At 30.0% G+C, this 25,477-nt stretch overlaps 1 protein-coding gene across 2 annotated transcripts; it reads right to left on the bottom strand.

Moving 5' to 3' along the window:
- Positions 1-5,320: 5,320 nt before the first annotated feature.
- Positions 5,321-22,923, bottom strand: LOC111634261 (myosin regulatory light chain sqh). Of its 2 annotated transcripts, none has more exons than XM_023378993.1 (4): positions 22,770-22,923; positions 18,554-18,753; positions 14,007-14,236; positions 5,321-5,835 (listed from the first exon to the last, which is right to left on the bottom strand). In XM_023378993.1, exons 2-4 carry the CDS (start codon positions 18,738-18,740, stop codon positions 5,728-5,730), a joined length of 525 nt encoding a protein of 174 aa, XP_023234761.1. In that variant the 5' UTR covers positions 18,741-18,753; positions 22,770-22,923; the 3' UTR covers positions 5,321-5,727. The 2 variants fall into 2 exon arrangements, with proteins under 2 accessions (XP_023234761.1, XP_023234762.1); XM_023378994.1 differs by lacking the exon at positions 22,770-22,923 and adding an exon at positions 22,305-22,459.
- Positions 22,924-25,477: the final 2,554 nt, after the last annotated feature.

Raw genomic sequence — 25,477 nt, 5'->3', positions numbered from 1 at the left:
TATAGTATATACGCTACCGTTATATATGAACTGTTAGTTTTTCCTTCTATTATAGTACATCTGACAACGTTATAATTGTGATCACTCCCTGTCGCGCCATCTTTTGACAAAATGTTTTAATTTAAGAAAAAATTATTCCAATAAAAATCGGTTTTTAACATTTTAAATTGTTTTCTGAAAAAAATTATAGGATACTCAAGAAACGTTTAACTAAAATTCTAAAATATTAATTAAAAGTAAAACTGTTGATATGTACAACTACGTACTGTAATTTATTTTATTTGGTTTAATTATAAAAGTATTTCTAGCAAACAAACTTCATTTATATAATTAAAAGAAAAAACATTACAAAATACTGTATGCTACCATCTTCTATATATATAAAAATGAATGTATGTGTGTCTGTGTGTGTGTGTGTGTCCTTCATGCATTACCACACCGTTTATCCGATTGCCATGAAACTTTGGAAAGTTTTTTTAATTTTTTAAAACACTCCCGCGAAGTACATTTATCTTACGATAGATGGCGCGCGTTTACACGAGCATTCGCGCACAGTGTGTTAGATCGATTTCAAATTGTGATGACCATTTCTCCCCCTTCAAAAAATATCTCTATATATGCATTTGTGAACTGTTATTTACGATATTTGTAATAATTTTTGTTTAATCACTTTATTTCAACTATTTTTTGCTAATTATGTACTCGCTCGAACTTTGTTAAAACCTTAACCGTATTCCGAACAACAACCGAAGTTGTAGGAGGACATTCGCCTATTTTACCGATCTAGGATCCCCTTTCCCAAATTTTAATATCGACTCAAAATAATTTAAAAAGACAAATTACAATAAAACGGTTTATTATCCAACTATCAGAAATTTCACAACATGCCAAGGAAGAGAGGAAGCAGCAATTAAATAATTAAAATTATAAAGGATTTAAAAATATATATAAAAATCGGGAATATCGCACTTCTGACAATCGCAGCGAGTGTGTGGGCTAAATTTAAAGAATCCGTGCTTCTCACATGTACAGTACAACTGTATGTGGCCTGTTCACGCGTCGGAAAAGCTTCTGATTTATTCGTGTACGCACCAGACGGAAAAACAAAAAATATCGTGTATCCACGAGCACTCCAATAAATAAATAGAATTGAAACGACACTTTGAAATATTTTCCCGATGAAAATGAATAATAATAATAAGTTTCAATAAAAATGATAAAATGTAAATTTAATTTTATCATTACGAGTTTGCTTGAATTTCGTTTCTTCTGAGATCGCAGCAATGCGCGACGGGTAAGCTAGTTTAGCTATAAATATTTCTAAAATGCTAGAGAATCAGGTTTCTATCAGAGTAGACAAAAGATATGGCTCATGGCTCATTCTCCCCATAAGAAGTGGTCACCCCTTCTCAATTATTTATAACACAAGTGCAAAGAAGAGGAAACGAAGTATTTAAATGGGAGAAAATACAGTATTTAATTAGTTCTCTTTAGTAAATGTAAAGTCAATTATTTTTATTCTTCTTCTATACAATGTATGTATAACAAAGTTCTCTGTAGTATTCCCCGCTTTTACAACGGACATAAATGACTGTATGAAATAGAATTTATATTCATCTATGCCAGTAAACTTTTGGGAAATCGAATGAACACTACGTTGCAATTGGTTCTTGGAGAACAGTCAAGACGGGTGTTGTACACCACGAAATTTAGTTATCATACAATAATTCAATTGTCGATACTTCATCATATGTAGTACTTAAATGAAACGTAGCTATGTGCTGGTTTCTGCAGATGGTTCCCACCTATCTGTTGTGAGGACATGTCGGAGCACACATTTGATCGGGGTCAGTGGATAAAGCCTCTGATGGCTTATTTTTGCAGCTGCGGGTACCACCCAAGGCCCTTGTTTAGGTAACCGACGGTGGTGCTTAGCGGGATCATTGATCCCTCAAACTTTAAAATCATCTTATCTACTCAAATTGAAAAATTACATTAAAACTCTTTCCATCCTGTGGGCACAAGACTACCTTTTTAGCAAACCCACAATAAAATGGCCGAATGGTGAGCCCTGAAATGAGTCAGGTCATGAAACATGTTTTATATGGTGTAACTATGTGAAGTCTGTTGTAACTGGTGTGTTTATTATACGTCATTTCAGTAATTTCTATGTACAGTACCTTTAAAAAGAATCTATATAACTGTATAGAGTAGATTGAAAGTAAACAAAAATTACTGAGTTGTAATAACGACTTTCCAATGCGCTGTAGGTACTTGTTGCACACATTACAAAACAGCAATGATAATATAGAACAGTGTTCCGCAACCTTTTTCTACTTGCGGCACACCCATGACTTCAATACGGCACACCAAAATATTATTACCCTCAAAAACGTATGATATGATACTATTAATAGCATTACGTAATGCCACTAACCTATTATTATTGTTATTAAACAAACACCAACACCTGTGAGCAAATTTTTTTTACGTATAATTTCTTAGAATACACAAAAATGCGTGGATTGTAATAAAGAATAAACAATCATCTTCTTATTTCATGAGTACTGCGGCAGAGAATGAAATACAAGCATAAGAAACACAACTGTGATAAAAATATATAAATAAAATTTGAAATTAACAAAATATGTATAAGTTCACGTCACACCTTCCACCATGTGACGGCACATCAGTATACCGCGGCACACCGGTTGCGGAACACTGATATAGAAGACTAGAGGTTGTTAAGGTCAGGGACATGGTGGGGTAGAGCTAGGGTTTTTCCTCAGGTCTTAGGACTCAATTTATGGGGGTAGGGGTGCTTAGTGTGTTTTTTTTTTTTGTTGTTTGTTAGAAAAATAAATCTTTAAGACTGCTTATTATTAATAAACAGTATTTAATTTGTTCAAAAGAAATTTGCAAAATGGGCACTCTAACTCTGGTCCCATACAAGATTTCGATGGTCCTGCTCTTGATCTTTCACACAGTTATACTCAACAATTCTTAATATCAACAGTCCTTCGAATCCGATCTTCTCACCTTACTTTAACTTGAATAATACGGGAAGTTTAGTTTTTATAATGTTCACATTGAAAACTTATGAAATAATCTTGCAAGAGCATCATACAGATGAAACTAAAGCATTAAATTAATTTCATAGAAGATATTCTTAATGTTTTAATTCAGAAAATGGTTTTTAATTTTAGCGTAATGTGATATAAGCCTGTTAGTGATAAATTATTGGGAATGGTTCATTTAAACTGCGCGCGTGCAAGAGCACTGCCGTCGAATTTTTCGTCGTTTGGTACGACTTTCAACGACATCTAGAACTAATCCATATGTCATCATATGTTTTCGTTTGCAAATAAACGCTTGTTTTGTGTAAAGAATTTTTGCGCCGCGATTTTTCAAAATGTCGAGTGTAATTAAGCAAAGAATGTGCGTTAAACTCATTTATCGCAACGGAATTACTGCATCAAAAACGTTGTAAATGTTGCAGTGATTATAGTTATCAAAAACAAGAGATTTCCCGTGGTACAAAATGTTCGAGGAAGGCAGAGAACGCGTCGATGAAGAACCATGCTCTGGTAGACCATTCACTTCAACCAGCGGCGCTCACAGACTAAAAAACACATCTTACATTATATAAATTATAGATATAATGTATATATATATAATACAGTGTATGTATATTTACAAATCCTGTATAATCCATGTACAAAACTATATAATCTTACAAGTATCCCTCGTACAACACTTTATAATACGGGAATTAGGTATGGATTAGTTGAAAAATTAGGGAATAATCACTAATTTTCCAACTAATCCATACAACACGGTTTCCGGTTTTGCTCCAACACTTTCGAGATTTTGGGAAATCATCCGTACAAAATTCCACCATTTTTAAGTGCAAACTCAGTCATTTGATATTATTATTCAATTAAGCATACGTGTCGTCAAATTTGCCCACGGATTTTAGAATATTGAAATTTCAATTTGTTGTGCACCTTTCTTCAGGTTTACTTTAACGAAAATTGATAAGCTAGAACAATGAAAAAAAAAATTGTATCACAAGCAGGTACAGATGAAGGATTAATTAATTCAACTGCTACGGCGCATATCAAATACAGTGGTACCTCGGTAATCACTGAACAACCATGGCCCGTTAGAACAAATGTCTAACGTTTTTGTTTCTCTGGGCGGCATTGGAAGAAGTCAAGGAGTTTTGGGCCACAAGTATATATAATATATACTTGTTGCCCAATATACAAGTATATTTAAAGATTAACGTGTCTAGATTATAATAATAAGTATTAAATATTTATCACGTAAAAAGATATATTTAAAAAAATTACTTCTACACTTTCAATTTTTACTTAGAAATAGATAAATTTTCATTTGTCTCTCTTACAACACAGTAATCTTACCTTTATTATTACCTTTATAAAAGTGATTATCATACACAAAAGTGTACATAACTTAAGTCCTAGATTTTATCAAATGTTGTGATTAACATAGGAAAGTATCTAAGAGTACAGAAAAATCAAGCACTTGGAATTGTTTAGGATGTATTTCGGGTGGAAACCCATCTTCAGTTTCTGACAACTTCAAATATTTGTTTGCTTACTTATGACTCAAGCACAATTTGGCCCTAGTTTCACAATGATGTAGATCAGTGGTAGCCAATGACAACTTCATGTCGCTGATTTAAAAGTGTTCAATTTTAATAAGAATTATCCAAAGTGTTGTACCAAGACAATGCAACATTACTCTTAAGTTTGTGATACTGCTTTGAAGACACCATAAGAAAAAATATGAACTACAATAAACCCCACTTACTCAGCTAATAGGAGTCAAAGATTGTCTAAGTTAGCAAGGTGTTTGACATGAAAAAGACAGGTGCCACACAGTAGTATTTTATTACAATTAGCTTTATACCGATGTTTTACTGAGCTGGGATCATACTGTTGAAATCATTTACAAAAATGGCTCAAAAAGTTCGTAACAATACACACAGACTTTAATAACTTACCGACTGCAGCAATATAATGCATGATATTGCAGACTTCCAGATATCAAAAACACTTGACAATAGAAAAATTATAATTAACAAGATATTTTAAATTACCTTTTAAAGAAATTTGAGTTAGAGAGTTAATTTCTAGAATAAAAGTTCAGTATTGAATTCAAAAATAAAATATTCTGACTTTTGTCTAACTTAAATTCAAGCATACAAAACATCCTAAAAAACTAAAATTAAAATTTATCAATAATATAATTATTATACTAAAAAAAAATAATATTTGCTCATTACACAAAATGCAAAGTTCTAAAATGGACTTTTATTTAAACAAAGTGTTTATTAAGTACATAAAAATTTTATAGAAAATTTACTGCATGGTTAAGAAAAAAACAATAGCATATATTCTTTTATAATATACAAACTGGATTGGAATTTTATATAAAAAAGTGTATTTAGTTATCAAATTAAGATGCTACAAATTAAAAATGGGGAATCGAGGGAAAAATTTTTGTAGACGAAGAAGAGAAAAAAAAAATGATAAGAAAATATAATTTAGAAATTAACTATATAATGTTCTTAAATAAACAAATGATTCCCCATTTTAACATGGTGTAGCTCTACGTGATTTAAAGCAAATAAACTATTAAATAATGTATTCTGCGATATATATATAATATAATGCAAAAGTATTTAGTCCTTGTGTACTATTGGTCGTCTTTATCTTTGGCACCATGTTTTAGAATACGTGTGAATTCCATGTAGTCGAACATGCCATTTTTATCTATGGGAGCTTCTCTGTACATTTCATCAACCTAAATTAACAATAAATATATATAAAATTAAAATGATGTATTAAATATTATATAAATGAGGATATTATTTAGTTGTAAGAAAAAATAAGATCAACTAAATCCAAACAGTTTAGTGCTACAAATCAAACAATAGTTGACATTTTGAGATAGCATTAATTGAAAAAGTTAATGCTAAGCCAGCTCTCTAGACATTGAAAGGAGGAAAATGTAATTTATACAATTTAGTTTTTTAGGGTTTTATAATTAACATGTCCTATTTATTTTTCCCAATAAATGGTTTAACAATTGAATAAGCACAAAAATACAGTCACATACTAAGAGTTAGAATTTCACATAAGCTCACTCAAACACACCACACACCATTGTGGAACCTAGCACAGGAACTGCAGATACAGCCTACTGAGACACTCAAAATTCAAGCACCTTTCCCCAAATTACTGTTTCTGAAGGATGGATATCATGGGATTTCACATAGGAAATCTTCTCTTTCAGACGAGCCCACTAAAAAAAAGTCTAGTGAAGTTGAGAATTCTTGCAGATCACAGGGTCCCTCTCATTTTCCAATGACTGCCAGGAAAATGATACTGGAGTAGGTTGCCACACATTTTGATGATCAATGTATGACAAAACAACCAAAAAAAGGATTAATAAAAGAAAATTAAGTATATTAAATATGTATTTATTTTGGATAAATTTAGGTGAAAAATAACAATTTAATGTAAAACTATATAATTTAGTTAATCATTATCAATAATTGAATAAAATGCTGCTGTATATAAAGAATGAACAATATACAATATATCTGTATAGACAAATTCAATGAAATTCAATGGCAATTACAGCACTTTCTGCCAAGGCCAAAAATGGAAATTTGTAGTAAAATGAAAATTTTCATTGTTGAAGGAAAATATTTTTGTTAAGATTTTTTTTTGTGTGTTCACAAAATCGTATACATGCATTCAGAAATTGTATGTTATTTTAAAAAATTAGATACAAAGGACTTAATTTTTGGACAGTTTCTTTTGGTTTACAAATGTAGGACAATTAATATCTGATGCAGGCTGTAGGAATATCATTATTGTAAGACCATCCTACAAAAAGTAGGATGCATGACAACCCCACACTGGAGTGATGTCCAACTCACAGCTCAAACTGTGGCCCACTGCACCCTAAATTTTTAGGTATTATTTTCATTTATTTTGGTAAAGTATGTCATAAAAATTGTTCTTGTTTCACTGGATACACTTTAATATGGTAATGATGAAATTGGTGACATAATTTGTAACTGACCACTCAAAAAAGTTGGTAGCGTGATCTGTCATTTTTATTGTTTCAGTTTCAAAGATTTTTGTAATGAAGTGATGTTAGTGATAAAGAAATGTTACTTTTCACCAGGGTGTGAAAAAGAATTCTTCTGTTCAAAAAAAGTGCCATTCTTAATGACTCCAGGCTAAGTTCAATGTCAAAGTGGAAGGGGCTAATTTATTCTTTATAGAAATAAAAAATAAATTAGCCCTTTCCACTTGGGCACTCTTTCTAGTTACAGGTAATAACCCAGTATTTGGTCATGGCATCTAATACCGAAAAAAGAAAAATAACAGAAGAAAAAATTAAATATTTTTGGCCAGAAAAATATTTCTTAATCAAAACATGCAATAATATTGTGTGTCTTATTTGTAAGGTCTGGATTTTCAAGATGCATTTTTAGAATGGATTGGGTGCTTTTAAAATGCTGTATTATTAAGACGAAAACTAACAAGTATTATTATATTTACAAACTACATAGTTGTTTATTGCAATTTAAACATAAATACGAGCATCGTAATTTACAACGTAACAATTTCAATGTTCTTAAAAGTGAAGTTTTCACGTTTGGAGGATAAGATGTCTTTTATATAAAGGAAAAATATTTTTCTATGTTGACCAAAACTAAAGAGAATGTTTCATTTTTACTCAGAATTCTAGTTCAGTGCAATCCAAAATATTTTTCAAATCAGGATTTTTTGATAAACTGAATCTGAGTTTGTCCAGAGCAAAACCATCCAGTACATCAAGTGCCTGACTTACAACATTCCACTGATCCCACATTTCAGTTCCATGTCTTTCCAGCTTGTTGATTTTATCCACCAATAACTTGTATGAATGCATGAAGTAGAGCTCTGTGGTCACTACTGGATCAGCAACCAGTTTCTAGACACTGTCAACGGCCACAGAATCACCAGGAGGAAGCTTGTTGATAAATACATTGATTTTCTCAAAGTTTTCGCAGTAGAATACCACAGTGTTCATCCAAGATTCCCAATGGGTGACCACTGGACTGGGTGGTAATGGCAGCCTAGTTATGTCTTGGTACAAACGCCCACAACTAGGGTACTTGAGAAGAACCATTTTCATTTTTGAAATGAAGTCGTTGGCCTTGCTATTTTATACTACTGTACAGTCGACCCCTCTATAACACGGGTTCCTATAGTTCGGATTCCTATATGACGGCAAAAAAATTGCGATAGTATCCGTACAAACATTACAAACATGGTAAAAAACTCCTATAATTCGGTAAAACGTCATCGGGCAGCCGAACTACTTTACGCCGTCCAGCACCACGCTATGGAGAGTTTAGGCGGGTAAATTGAGTTTACTATCATTTGTACAGTATTATATATAAATTATATATACAGTACCTAATTTATATACAATTATATATTAACTTAATTTATTTTAACTTTATTATAATTATATATATACTTTCCGCCATCCAGCGCCACGCTACGGAGAGTTTAGGCGAGTAAGTTGAGTTTACTATCGTCTGTACAGTATGTAAATTAGGTACATTAAGTCTAATACAGCACTAATTTTATACATTTCTTGTGAAAAACATTTCTTATTCAACGGCCATAAAAATTATTTATATTAATGATATCTCCAAAGTTCAACGAAGTTTTCGCAGAAAAATAACTTATCAGAAATCGCGCCCACCATTTGGTGCACTGCTCCGTGACGAAAACAAGCTTAAGCAATGGCAACGTCAAATGGTGCACACTCGGTAAGTAATCCTACAATTTTTTGTTTATAGCATAGTTTATACAGATTATTCCCAAAAAAAATATACGTGTTTTGGAAATGTTGAGTCGAATTAGTCTAGGAATCTATTAATTTTATGGAAGAAAACCTTTCAAACAGCCGTAGTCCGTAAAATGCATACATGCCGGGCTGTGATTGGCAAGGACTCGTACAACATGGATTCATAAAGAACGAAATGTATCTACTGTGTTATAGGGGGGGGGGTCAACTGTACATGTTATTCTACTCTCAAGTTATGTAACATATCGGTTGATTTGTATCGGTCATCTCACCATCTGTTCATACTTCTTTTCTATTGTCATACTGTTTGTACGTTATCTCTCTGTTATTATGTATGTATTTACTTGTACTTTGATATATCTGTATTTAACCCGATTATGCTCTGGCGGTATCGGGAGTAAATAAAGATATATATACTTTACATGAATATGTTCACATACACTTTGTAGGGCATGGGAAAGACAAGTCACATACTTTAGATTCTTGTAGATGCACTTCAAATTTCAGAATGCTGACAACATGCAAGATGCTTGATCTGTAATGACAAGCCAAACCTTTTCATACTGGACACTATTTGGCCACAACTTGACGCAAACATCATTGAAAGCTTAGGACACTATAGTTGAGTTCATATTTTCAAGTTGGTACATTTTGAACAACATTGGTTGTACAGTACATAGTAACTGGTCAGTGGTGCAACAAGAATATGTTCAGCATGTACTGTTTTATGGAATCCGTTGTTTCATCCAGTATAAACACTACAGAATTGTCTCAGACAACATCCAGGATTTTAGATATTGTTTGATCATAAACTGGTTTCACGTATTTTTTCTAAGAGTGCTCTCATCAGGGGACAAGCTTTCCCATATAAGTCATTTCTCCAGAAATATGCCCTTAAAGGCTGGATTGCTTACCTTATATATTTGCCTGCAGAAGAGCAGTTAAATCTGCATAAAACATATTAGCCTTCTGAGATCTTCTCTTTGAAATGAGGCCCCTATAAATGTCTGCTCAAAATTCCTCCTTTTCTGTTTGCCTTCTCTACTTTTCCAAACTCATATGTCACCAATTTTTGTTTCTTGGTGTTTCACATCAGCCAAAAATCACATAATCGCATGTGGAACAGTGAAGAACATTCCTGTCTGTGCATACGCCTTCATCTTTAAACTTATTTGCTAAAATTTTCAGTTTAGAAAATGGCAAAATTGTCTGCATCTAATGTCATGACACCAAACAAAGAAAATTGAAACTGTTGTGCTTACAAGTCAGGGTAAGGTGACCTCAATACAGAATTTTCTAGATGCATTTTCTTTTCTAAGAAAAGAAAACACATGTTGCAAATTCTCAGTGAATCTGTTTACATTCTTAGAAGAACCTAAGGCTTTAGTCCAGAAAATTTCCCTTTACACCATCCAATCTCAACAAAAGAAGAGAGTAAGCTAATTATTGTATTTTTTTCCCTCATGGTCCAGTTTAAGAAATGTGTTTTTTCCCCCTGAAGTGAATGAATAAAGTCCACCAAAAAAAAGATACTTGTCAACATATTCTTTGAAAATCTAAAAAAGGGGGAAGCTGGGTGTAAAATATATAGTTTGGGTGCTAGTCACCGTTTTAGCGACATTTTGGTGCTAAACAATTTGGCACTGAGTGGACCTAGGGCACTAAAACCAACGTAGTTTGTCTTTTTACACTCTACCCCTTTCAAAAACAGAGTGGTTGCGGCACCCAAAAATCCAGACCTTACTTATTTGTCTTGATAAAATTGCCATGAAAAATTGTGCATTTTCAGAGTTTATTAAATATAAAAGAAGAATTTCCAGTGAACTGTAAAAAATATAGTAAATTTGTTAAATTTTTAAACAAAACTTCACATATCATATTTTCTGATGTCAGAAAAAATAGAAACTGAATTAAAATTGTAAAAGGATCTATTTTCATTTATTTATGTGGAAGCACCAGCCAAATACCAGCTAGAAGTCAGTGAACTTCGAAGCAGGGAATCTGAAAACTTAGAGAACATTCTTCAATTTTATATAGTAGTTCATTTTTTCAAATGAATTTGATGAAATTGTCAAATTTATCTAAAAAATTGTTGTGCGTGTGGGATAGTACATATTGTTGTAAACAATTCTTTTCGTGCACGAAAAACATCAAAACTGCTGAAAGAAATACGTTGAGAGATTCCCATTTAACTAACATTCTTACAATTAAAACTAGTACCATAAAAGCAGATATTGACATAATAAAAAGAAAGCAATGTAAAAAATTGCATTGAATTTATTTTTATTTTGTGTGACTAATTTCTTTATGTCAACAATACAGTATATTTTGTAATTACATATATCTGTTATAAAAATTTGATATTCACATTTTGAACTTTTTAAAAAAATATATTTATATAAATATATCTTTGTAGTCTGCCGAATACACCTAAAATTCTAATTTGGTCCATTAGGAAAAAACATTGGACAACCCTGACCTAGAATTAGTGTAAAGTAGGGAGTGCACCATCTTGTATGAAATGCAATTTTTCAAAAATCAGGGATATGCAGACACAAATGGGGAGAACTAGAACTTACTTTAACAGCATGTGCATGTATCCTACTGCAATCATTGTTGAATGGAAGCATGACAGTGGTTGGACAACCAAGGTGTCATTTTGGATGCAATACCAAACTGATGCTAGGGTAACGATTACTTTCCCTCCTTAATCTGGTAAGGACTGCCACTTGATAATTCTCAGAAATGAGTTTTGTTCACAAAGCCTCCAATATGAAAGGCTGCCTCTTGAGAATAAAAATTTTCCTCCAAATGATGGGCTGGTCATAAGAGAAAGACGTATCTACTGAAAATTTCAATTTTAAGTCACAATCCTCTGATAACAAAATCTATAGGTAATGGAAAGGAGGAAGACCATAGAAATTATGATCAATGCCCTTCATAATGCAATGCATGGTAGTGAGGGTTATTATTCAACTATACAAAACACAAACAAGTACATTTTAGTAGGCAAATTTGCATTTGTCCTAATAAAATTGGTAATAAAAAATTATAATTATAAGCATAACAAAGACTTGTTTGGAATTAAATTTGATTTATCACCACTTAATGTTTATTTGTATATATATATACATAAACCTGGGAATTTAGCTAAATTTTAATTTAAAAAACTTTCTAGATATAAATGGTTAAGAATTATGCTATAAAGCAGTGTTCTGCAACCTTTTTATATTCATGGCACACCCATGACTCGACATGTCTCAACATGACATACCAAAATATTCAAAACGCATATATGATATGATACTATTAGTAGGATTACATAATGTCACTAATCTATTATTATTAAACAGACATCAACACCCGTGAGCAAATTTATTTCACATTTAATTTCTTAAAATACAAAAATGCATGGCTTGTAATAAAGAATAAACATCTCATTTCATAAGTGCTGCAGCACTTACGAAATAACACTTGAAATACAAGCATAGAAGCACAGCAATTGTGGATTAAAATATATAAATAAAGCTTGAAATTAATAGAATATGTAAAAGTTCACATCACACCTTACACCTTGTGACGGCACACCAGTTGCAGAACACTGCTATAAAGAACTGGCTTACAAAACAGATTAATTTTAGTTCAAATATTAGTCCATAAAACAAAATTGGATTGTTTCAGCATAAACAGTTAAAATAGGAAGAGAGACACTAAATGTTTTCTGAGCAGAAATGTATTTTAGTTTTCATGTCATAAGTTATTTTTGAACTTTTATGACTTTAAAACAGGGATGAAACCAGTTCAAACAGAAGAATTGAGCAACGTTTTGAGCATGACACAAACCAATCAGAGTGATTAAATAATGTTGTTAGACTAGATTTACATTCTTTTAAAATCTGGTTTGTCAAAATATGTTATAAATTATATATCAGATAATACAGATAATTTTATTTCATAAAATGGCAATATATCTATCTCAATATAGAAAAATTCATGAGCTGCTTAACTTTCCTAGCAACATTTAAAAATGAATGTGTGGAACCATTTATTATAATAATGATATTTTATTTAAAAACTTTATATTTTGAATTATTATAAAATGGGAAAGCTTAATTTTGAGAGTATGTGTCTTATAAAAAATTGTAAATGGTAATAATGAGTAAAATTGTCATTTAAGTCCAACCTACTTGAAATATGACATGATCCTTTATCTCCCTGATCAGACAATCTTTAAACCACAAAATTTATATTAGATAAATAGCATCAATCCCCAATACACAAAACCTCCCCGCAAAATTACAGACATTTTCAACAAAAAGCAAGGCAGTTATTAAGCTTTAAAGAGGGTGAACAAAATCATGGCCTCTCCACACATACAAAAAAAATAATTCTCCAAAGTTTTTTTTTTTTTTTACATTTCTCAACATTTCAAGGTCTGAAGTCCAAACATAAAAATCTTTGGTAATTGGTGAAAAAAAGACAACCCCCCCATCAGTCCTGACATGTACTCTGCTATTTCTAATCTGATAGTCACACATTGCTATTGAGTTGAGTGTGGTGGAAAGTATGTTGATGATATGGTTTTTGATGGTGCTGAGACATTGGTACCAATACACACTGTAGTGGCGAAAATTTTAACTATCTTTGAAACTGATCATGTTTTACATTCCCAGCTCTGTTATATATAACAGAGCTGTATGACTATCAGATCAATGTGTGACTATCAGCTTAGAAATAGAGTACAACATGCCAGGACTGACAAAACTCTTCCCTTTCAATTCACCTCATTTAGCTTCATTTAGATTTAGTTTCAATAAATCTAGAACTCCACATGTATAAACCCTACTTTTCAAAGTCATAACTGGAAATTACAAATCAGATCATGTAAAACAAGCAAGACATTTCATTGAAAAAGACTGACTTATCATTCATTACTGAAAATGCATTAGACAGTATATGCCAGTCATTGTGAGAGTATGTCTTGAATATACTACAGAAGAGAATGTTCAAATAGCATTGTTTATGCAAAAGAAATTCTATGAAAAAGACATGAAAACATACAATATACTGTATATATATATATATTTACTTACATCTTCATCAGTAAAGCGATCACCCATAGTAGTCAATAATTCTCTCAATCTTTCTTCATGTAAATACCCAGTATTTTCTTCGTCAAAACAAGCAAATGCATTTTTAATAACATCTTCAGGATCTGTACCCTGCAGACGTTCTCCAAATAAAGTAAGAAACATAGTAAAATTAATAGGTCCTGGTGCTTCGTTCATCATCCCATCTAAATATGGATCATCTGGATTTTTTCCTGAAATAAAAGAAATGAAAATAAAGTAAACTAACTACACTATAGCATTAAATCAATATAGTTTAGTTTAAATATAAATAATTAATGCAAACTGATTATAATTGCTAGCATGTTTGGTGTTTGTTATGAATAGGAAACAAAGATTAATGCAAATTGCCTTATAATTATGGATTTTTAAAGTAAAATGTAAAGGTTTCTTTATATCAATTAAAAAAATAAAACAACAATTAAACTGGTATTTAGATATTGGTTATTAAAGTAAAATTTTGTATTAACATCTTGACCAGTAAATTATTTTGTAACAATACAAAGCTTGTGTACAGAGCACATCTGAAACTTTTAAAGTTCTTATTAATTCAAATAAATACTTTAAAAAATGAATTTTTATGAAAACTAAACAAATTAAGCAATTATTTTCATATATTCAAGAGTCACATTAGTACAGTAATACCTCGACTTATGCTACCCCGACTTACGTGATTTTCAAATCTCGTCAATTCGTCTTTTGTTTGAGTGCCACACAACTCTTGATTACTCATTCTCCCCATACTATTGTTCAGCTTACATGTTCGGACGTGTCACACGGAATCGACACATAAATAACACGAAATAAATTGTAACTATTTCTGTGTTTGTTAGAGTCTCTCAAGTCTCCGTAGATATATGTGGTGATTTCTTGTAACCGTGAACGAATCAAATGACGAGATAAGATTAACGAGAACATTTATTAGCTTACATACACCCAACTTGGATTTTACACAAATTGTGAAATTATACCCCGACTTACGCGGTTATTGCTTGGTCCCACCTATCGCGTAAGTTTGGGGTATTACTGTATAGTAAAAATTGTATATACAGTATACAATTTTAATAGTTAAGTAGCAAATAAAAGTTTTGACTTTGTTTTAGAAAAGCCATTTCAAATTTCTATTTTACATTGCAGAAAGAGAATGCTTTTAACCATATTTGGTATATATGCAAGTTTTGTTTATTCAGTGCATCTAACATAACTGATGGGATACATTTCAAATACCTAGAAAAAATAAGTTTAAAAATTACTTTAGACCCTGTCTAGCTAGATTCCAACTAAACAAGTATCAGAATTAATATTAAAGTTTTCAAAAAACAGTAATATGGAAGTAACTTGTTATACCAGATTTGTAATGGCAAGTTATTCTCTGCATAGTTCTCCACGTGCAAGAAGTCACGACCCAATTGAGTTCTAGAAGTGCAGCCCTTTTGGCTAAGTATGCTATGCACCTTTTCCAATAAGCATTAACACTTTTTTGAAGTATCCTGTTCAGTATAAATTGGCTAATCCTAACTAATTAGAGCTCAAACCTAGTTGAATTAGCAAGTGTTTCAATTACCACACTTTTTCCTGATATATTTCTTATATTAATGTGGGAATTCTTAACACACTGTAGTTAAATGAGTGCTACTTGTCCTGGCATAATATAATCAATTTTTTGAAAAACTGAAAATCCTTATTCACATGTAATTTTCAAATTCTCTCCAAGAATATCTCCAAGAATAAGCTTAACTCTATAGAAAGACAATAGGAGACTAACCTTTATTTTCTATTCCAAAAATTTAACTTTGCCTTTCAAAATAAACTAAACATGAAAATGACAATTTTTTGGTGGGAGAGATTTCAATTTTTTTTTGGTAACTCAGATTAATCAAAAGTTCACACCACCAAAGTTCAAATTAGAGACATTCTACTGTATTAAAACAAAATTTATCATCAGAAATTTTTGGCAATGTAGTAACTTTTGTTATTGTAATCTTCATTTTGAAACAAAATCAAATAGAGAAATAAAGAATACAGACTTGTTAAGAAACAAGTAATGTAAGCTTTGTGGTGAAAAAGCAAAATTATTAAAAAAGTCCTTGTATATCCTTTTTAATTAAATTAAGAGAAAATATTATAGAAAAGAACATCGACAAAATTCATATCAAAAAATAAGTATGTAATATTCGTGTTGGATTATTTCAGTACTTGTCATTTAATTCAATATTTACATATACATATTTGTGTTTTATAACACAATGTGTTACATAATTAATAAAAATAAGAAACATTTTAATTTTGTATGAAGTTAATTAGTACTTAAAGTATTCGCATAACACGGCAATTTTTTGGAACATAACTACCGTGTTATACGGGGGTTACCTGTACATTAAAACTTTTTCATTACAAAAACACTTTCAATTATATGTAAGAATCTGGAAAAGTTCAACCTTTAGAAGGACTCAAATTCACAACTTCTGCTTATTGTGTAGATAAATCCTTAGTTGAAGTCCTTCACTAGGATGATTTTATTCCATATTAACCTAAATTTAATTCAAATAATTTAAAATTATTATTAGCAGAGTTCTTTACCAATCATCTTTAAATAATTAAGCCAAATTACTTAGTTTACATATTTCACTGATCATAGGGAAAATAACTACTTTTAGATAAGACATTAAATTTAGTTCATTCCTTCTAAAATTTAGTTTTAATTATATGCAAACTAACTTAACCTAAATATTTTTTATTCGCATTAAAATGCAAGAAACTTAAATATAATCAGCATAAAAACATTGTTTAGAAGTTCAATGCATACCTCAAAAAAAAAAAGTTTGAAAATTATTTTAATAAATAATTGGACAAAATTTATGGATCAGATCTAATAATAAAACAGTCCCAAGATTTGCTAGTAAAATTGAGGAATGGTAAGGGTCAGGATATTTTTTCCAATCATGATAAATTATGGGAATCTGGACAACATTCAAACCTGGATCCCCACAGCAGTATTGCCCAGGTAGATGCATGAAATTAAAATAGAATGTCACTGATATATAGCACCTGACTAGTTGAGGTACAGCATTTTGATAATATTTGTTTTGTTTTAACTGTCATTACTAGACAATATATCAAATAATCAAAATTTTATCTATATATATAAATGGACGCATGTGTCCCTATATTTCACTTTTCAGCCAAAACTACACATCGCACGTGAATGGTGTTTGTATGTGGTAGTAACCCCAAGTCTCCATTCGTGCACTATGGTGGTTGCGTCTCGATAGCTATAAGGGTGCAGGAGATATGGGCTTGAAAGTGGTTAAAAGTGGAAGATTTTCTATTTCAATTTTAAAAATTTTCGAATTCGAATTGGTTCGATTATAGAACGATTGTAAACATTCCAGAAAATTGATCAAATTGAAAATAGTTTGTTTGACTGGACGTAAAAATTCTCTAATTAGTCTGGAAACGGGAGACCTAATTCTTGAATTCTGTGAAAATGGGTAAGATTGGCTATAATGTACTTATCTTAATCTTCACTATCGTTACTTTTTGCCCACAAATAAAAACCCAGCGAAGCAGGTTCTTGCAGCTAGTACATATAAATCTTGAAATTTCTTTTTATAATGATCACTTGTAATCCAAATTCACATTCAATTAATAATTACTGTTGTAGCACATTTTTTGATACAAGTTTTTGGATACTTAATTTTGTTTAGTAATATTTTAATAATTTATTCATAAAATAAATAATATAAAAATTTGACTTCAACTGTTTATACCATTCAAAAAATTGCAGTTAATAATGTAAAATTGAATTAAATTTATTTCAAATTATTTTAGTATTATTCCAGAAAATAAGCTTTTATTCAACATTTTTTAAAAAACAAAATTTATATTTTGTGTAAAACTAATTTTTATTTTTAATAATGCAAATTTGACAAGTTCTCTTTATTTTAAGAATAGGACAATTTTTAAATTATGCCTATTGCTAATTGCAAAATTTGCTGTTTTAGCAAAGCAAACTTTACAAATTATTATTATTATTAGGAAGGAATAAAATTATATATAAACACAATTTTAAAGTTAAATTATATTTAAATATACTTTAATTACATGAAAAATACATTGCCACTCAATCTTATTTAGGCTCCATAAAAATTAACATTAAAATATTCACAAAAAGATTTATTTTTACTTGCACTATTTTATTGATTTAGCTATTCAATTAAATGAGAAAAATTTACGATCTCTTTAAATACATTTTTATGCAAAATAAACATGTAAACAAGTAATGAAATCAAGTTCTGAATAGGACACTTTTATTTACAAGATTTCTGTATTTATAACCTAATAGATGATTAAAATATAGAACATTTGTTTTCTGAAATCATGGATGTATAAAAATTATAAAATGAAATCCTATAAAATCACTTAACTTCAAATTCTTTTCAGAAATAATATTACGTGTTAAAAAATATAGTTTAAGAAGAATTGTTAGAGTTTAACTTAAAAGTTACTACCTAAAGAAGCCAACATGTCATGTAAATCTTCTTTATCAATGAATCCATCCCTATTTTGATCAATCATATTGAAAGCTTCTTTAAATTCTTGAATCTGTGCTTGATCAAACATAGCAAAGACATTAGAAGTCGCTCTCTGGGCACGTTTCTTGGTGGTGCCTCTTCCTTTAGCTTTGCGGCTCGACATGATGCTTCCTTTTCTAAAAGTTAGAAACAAACATTTCAGTATAAAGTTTATTTCTAATAATGATATTCTTTAAAGAAATTATTACATTTTCAATATTATAGCAAATTAACAATTTCTGCAATAGCAAAAGCATTGAAATTTTTATTGCATGTTAGTGCTTTGACAATTGAACAGAATTTATATAGCAGCTTTAAGTTTTTCATAAAATGATTTCATAGAATCATTATTTTCTATCAAAATATAGGTCACGTTATTGTATGACCTAATAAAAAATGTAATCAAGAGAAAGTAGATTAGTACATCAGCATAATCAAGTATAGAATTTTTTTATTTTACATTTTGCTTTTCCATAAAGCATTTTAAAGAAACATGAATTTTTCTTCAAGCTTTCATGTAGTTAAAAAAAAAGACAAACCTAATAAAATTAAAAAATCAAAAAAGGATTTCAGATATATTAAAGAATACCAAGAGTTATACAAATCAATACAAACTCAATCTGTTCCTATAATAGATAACTGAAGATAAATAAAATTCTGACAGCAGTCTCTAAAAGATATCTTTTTTGGATTTTATACACTAACACTGATTGATATAACATTTATAGGTAACCCCCATATAACACGACACTTCTATAGCACGTATTCACTAACATGGTTCAAGAATTGGGTAAAACCCTCATACAACATGAAATGTAATAAAGGATGCTTTCTTTTATACCTCCACGCAAACATTCTAATTGTTTTCGTGGCTACTTTGAATGCTCTTTCAACAAATAATCCATTTAATGGTTAAATTTTACAATTGGGACCCTTCTTTTGCCTCTAAAAGCTCATTTTAGAATTATAGATTCCTCCATCACGATACTATTGATAGTGCAGGCGCCGCCATCTTTCATTGTCATTCCTAAATGCCTACAAGTAGCAGTGCACTCCCATTGCAGAGCGACCGCTATTAACAAACGCACCCAAAAACTGTTACCAGTTGATGATGCTCATGTTGAAATCATCATATAGGATGAATAATCCTCTGGTAAAAAATATTTACTTAAATAATAAATAAGTATGAAAAAAATGAATAATAAATCCAATTTAAATAAGGATTTAACAGCATATTTTTTAATTTTTGAAACCTAACCCCTCTTTTCATACTAGTTCTTTGTTTCGTATAACATGGATTCGCATAACATGGCAATTTTTTGGAACGTAACTCCTGTGTTATACGGGAGTTACCTGTATATATAAATGTTAACACTGATATAACATTTATATATAAATGTTATATCAGTGTTAGTGTACAAAATCATGTATAAAAAAAGTAATATATAGCACTAAAATTTTACTATTTCCTAAAACACTATGTAACTGATCTGTTTGTATAATTTTAATTTATCAATCACCCAGATATCATTGAAATGTTTATATAATTTAAAAATACTTTTAAATATTTAGCAATGAATAATTTTATATCTAGTATATTGATAATATTTAAAGCTTTTTTAGTGGATTTATTATTTAATTTCAAAAATACAGTAAAAAAACTTCTCTAACTCAAACATTTGTAACTCAAAGAAAACAAAGCACTTTGTAGATCTCAATGGAAGAGCATGACAATTTATTTCCAACTTAAATTTCCTTAACTCAAATTTTCTACAAATTTAAGGTTTTCAGGTCCCTGGACACTGAAAAGTTGAAAGTAACAAAATCAGACTCAAATTTTGATATTTATTCTAGTCAACGAAACTTGTCCCTTCTATGTAGAACACTGCAAAACTGTTAATGTACAATGTGGTCTTAAGCATTATTAGTATCCCATTCAACAAGAAATAATTGCTTGTTTCAAAACAGAATGGCAAGTTCTTGTGACAGCACTCATTAGCAGTATTGGAGATGATGTGGTTTTAAATAACACTTATGTTCAATGTAGTATTAAAATTGTAAAAATGTACTTTTTGGTTTATTAATAGTTTAAATATAAAACATTAGCTAACATTTATAATTAAAAACAGTGCTGGAACTAAACTCACTTTTTATATGTAAATCCCCAAAATGTACTTTTGTATATTGTGACATTTTTGTGGAACCTAACAACAGAGTTGCCTTACAATAAATTAATTTTTTTTTACTACTTTGCACACTTGTATAAAATCATTACAGCAGTGGCCATGGAAATGTCACCTGTAGAGGTGAATGCTAAATTCAAAACAAGTTCATTAATAATGAATAAAACTCAAATTTCTGACACCATATTGATGAATAGTAATATCAGATTTTATATTAAAAAATAAATGATTCCTCAAATATTAATGAATTTTATTATCAATAAAATTGCAAGTTGCTGGATGACTTTAAACTTAGCAGGAAATAGTAATTACAGTATAGATTAAATTAGTCATCTTTATAAAATTTTGAGAATCTCTTAATTTAGCTTCATAAAATATGGATATTAAATTTAGTGTATATTTTATTGATAAATTTATGTATTTATTCCATTGTATGCATTGGGAACACATGCATTATAAAATAGATTTCAAATGTATTTTTATATTACAAAAATCATATAATGAAGTTTAAGTTTAGCACAACTCAACTTGCATTTGTTCTCTTCACATCTGATATTGCCAAACATTCTGCTTTGTGTTTTATCTGTTTAACCTTTGTGTAAGTTAAAATACTATTTGCAATTTGGAATAATTCATTAAATGATTAGGAAATTTTAATGTAAAATATTTAGATCTACTCACGTTTATGAAAAGAAAACTATTTTTTTTTTAAATAAATAAATCTTAAACATGTATATCTCATTAATACAGTATCATAGATTCTAGATCATTGTTAAATTGCCTTAGAGCAATAACAGCACTTTTTCACTTTCCAGTGTAAACAAAAGTATAACAAAAATCACCTTTGTACACTTGATAAAATGGTAGTGTAATAGCACTAAGTCTAAAAATAAAAAGAAAAAAGCAAAAATAATAAAATCAAAAATGTCTTAAAAACTGCTGAAAATAATAAAAACATTGCTAATATAATGATTCAATTATATTTAAGTGGTTTTGCTTTGTGCTACTTTAAGAAAGTAAATTAGTAAGATGTATATCAGTTTGTTGATATAAATCAGCAACACAAGTTTGCATACTTTTGGTTCTTTGCACTGTTGCAGCACGACTCATTTCATTCAAAGGTAAATTACGCATCATTTAATTATTAATGAATGTACAGTACAAATAAGTAAAAAGTCCAAAACACATTTTTATTGAAAATGCTAAGAATCGTGCTATAGATAAATATAATTTTAACTTCCCGAGTTGTAATAATGTATTTTTAATGAAGGGATACTATTATATTTTTTGGCATAATACAAGAATCTATAAATATTCAAATATTGTTATTTAGATACAGCCAAACCTGTGAATAACGATCACTGCGGGAACATAAAAATAGCGATTGTTTCGATGTTATTTTATATTAATTTTCGTTAAAAAAGAAAGAAGTTTTTTTAAAAAATGGTTGCTGTTTGTAAGTGCCATTATTGGAGGTTAAAGTGTAAAATAAAAGAGACANTTACATAAAGAGTTTTAGAAAAGTAAAGTTGTATGGCCTTTTGTGCCAGTCACTGGAAAGTTAAAGGAATTTCACGTAACTCTTTCTATAAATAACTTGACAGATGACAGAACTATTCGAATATAACTAAAACAAACTTCGTAAGCTTTAGAAATATTATTGAAAAAGAATATTTAAAAAACGTCACAAAGGAAATGTGTGACGTTTTTTAAATATTTAAAATTTCGGTGATGTCATCCGATTATTTTTAACGATTCTCTTTGTAATTTTTCCTATTTTAGGACTTGATTATTAAAGAGAAATATTAAAAAGAAGCGAATTATCGAGTTACAACTAATTCGAAGAAAACATTAGACCAAACACGATAGAAAATATAAATAAATCGTTCCGTTTATCTCGAATTAATAATTACACAAAGTAATAAATGAATAATATAATACGTAATATAGAAAAATATATATATACTTACACTTAAACTAAATAAAACTATTTAAAAGTTTAAATTTGAATCGCACTAAGCCGCAGTCGGTTCAAAAGTGTTCGATTTCCTTTCACGTTTGACCAACACCCAATCTTCCATATATGGGCATGTCCACGCGTTATTTAGTTGCGTCATTCCAGACCGGTGTCGCCGTCTGGTAGGGCCAATTATGTTTACGTCACGAAGAATTTTAGGACACGTTTCTAAATTTCCTTTTTCGTATCGTTTAACCTTATAAAATAATCAAGCTATTGTTTAATAGAAAAAATTATTTTTTAATATAATTTAATTGCAGATTTAAAATGCATTTTTAATTTTTTTTATTTATTTATGTAATTCAGCCATCAGTTAAAGCGAAAATAAAAAAAAAGCAGGTGGCGATTTATATTTAACAGGTGGTTGCTGTTAATTTAGTCTTTGAATCTCATTATAAGGATTTTTATTAAATTAATTAATTTGAATTAGAGTTTCTGACAGAAAGAAATGATTTTTATTTGTTTTCTGGTTGAAATTTATTTAATTTTTTAATTATTTAATTTAAAAGAAATTTTTTTTTCCTTTTATTTAAATATTAAAGTGAGTAAAAATTCGTAATTTTTTGAATATTATCCAAAAAATAGCGAGAATTTTTCTAAATATTAACTTATCTATGACAATTCCTTTAATGGTAAGCGTGTTCTGACCTAAAACTCTACCAATTGACCTTAAATATTTATCACTTCAGATACTTAAATTAATAATTTGTACTTATAAAATAAAATTTTTAATTAAACAAATAATAATTATTATTTTATGAAATTTCAGATTTATTTTTGTAATATTAAAAAGTATTAATTATATTTTAATTAAAAAAAAAATTGGAATAAAATAGGGTGCGCTTTACCATATGCTGCCATCTGGTGAACAAAATTAAAATTAATTTCTAGAAATAATTGTTTAAAAATTATTTTTAACTTAAAATAATCATTTTAGTATTTAATTGTGTTTATAATTATATTAAATCGAATTATTATTTAATAATAAATTTAAAAAATATTTATTAAAATGTTTATTAATTTTTTTCCTCGGAGCAAACTCAGTATTTAAAATACATAACCCTCCTGTTGGGTATATATTCTTGTCCAACTGTTGCACTTGTATTGCTTTACGTAGACGTTGTACAAGGGCATATATTCTCCATCATTATCAATTCTTTTCCAGCAGACGTAATCAGATATTCACACCACCATTATAATCATCAAACATTAGCTGATGGTACCCTTTAGCAGTCCAAATAGACAAAAACCACTGAGTTTTGTCTGGCTTTATCATATTGAAGAAATATTTTGCTGAAATATTTGTGAGATCAGACACAGAAACTATTTGAGTGTTGATGTAAATGTAAGTTGTTGCCTCCTCGTAGCACCTCATCGTGAAGAATCACTCCTTCATAACATATTCTCAGAACATTGTGACTGTGTTGCTTTATGCTAATGAAGATTGCCTAATCTTGAGGAATGAGGATGGTTTCATTCCATGAGTTATCTTTTGGCCCAGCAGATGAAATGTGGATTCATATTAATGAATCCATACTTCATTTTCTGGAACAATCCAAAAGAAACAGTCTCCTCAGCTTCTAATCGCTTCAGAAATTTACAAGAAATAAGCTTTTTCTTCTTTGTGGAAGGTACTGGGGTTCATTTTGAGGCATACTTTTGAAAATCCGTATTCACAAATGATGTGTTCGGTAGTGTTCTCTTGCTTATTGATAACAGTAGAACCAATTGTTAGATTATGTTCATCAGTCTTTGCGAATGATCGCGTCATCAATCTGCACCAATGAAACCTGTGCCAGATTGGCTTGTGCTAGGAAAATCACTAATGTTTATTTATACAGTTTTTGATATCTTAATTTTTTGTCCAACACTTGCAGAGATATTTATGGGTGTTGTCCAGTGATTCTACCTCATAGGCGATCTGCCAAGGGGAAAATGCCTCCCAGAATTTTCTATAAGAAACTGGTCTCTATTTAGGAGTTGTAAAAGTCAAGAAAACCAGGAAAACTCAATATGAGCAGCTCTTTGGCGAAGCACGAACTTATGCTAACGAGCTGCCCTCAGCCAACTACCAGTGTTCAGTGGTTTTATCCACTCGTCCACTGGTGTGCACAATTCTACCTCGGCAACAAGACCATTGCTAATGACAAGCGTTATTGACAGACTCCATTTTTTTGATAGGTTGTAACAGTCCTAGAATTTGCTCAATAGTTTCCAAATTGACTCAAAAATGGAGAAATCCAGAGAGGGGCACTGAGAGAATCCCAGCTACAATGTCTCCCGTTTTTGTGCCCCATATCTATAATAAGCTGGAGTTTCATCTCAGCCTTTTCTAGTTCTGGATAAGGCCTTTCGTATAGCCTAAGTATTTTGTAGAGAATAAATATAACAATTGGTAATATGAGATATTGGAAAATTGATTTTTAATTAATGGCAAGTAAAATTAGAATTAGAATTTGAAAGAAATTTTATTATAATTATAAATTAGATTTGACTTCTGACAATTGGATTAGAAGTGATCCAACTTTCAATAATCGGCTTAAGTGAAAGCATTGCAGTGTTTCTGGATATTAAATTTCTGTTTTAAATACCGAAACCTGGAGTGCATTTGAAAACGTATTTATTATCTTTACTCTATTTCCCCTGTGAGCATTAAGCGGG

Source organism: Centruroides sculpturatus, unplaced genomic scaffold, assembly GCF_000671375.1.
Source record: "Centruroides sculpturatus isolate CEXI.00-Female unplaced genomic scaffold, Cexi_2.0 scaffold897, whole genome shotgun sequence".
In the NCBI taxonomy this organism is placed as follows: Eukaryota; Metazoa; Arthropoda; class Arachnida; order Scorpiones; family Buthidae; genus Centruroides; species Centruroides sculpturatus.
This window is presented reverse-complemented; position numbering and strand designations above follow the sequence as displayed.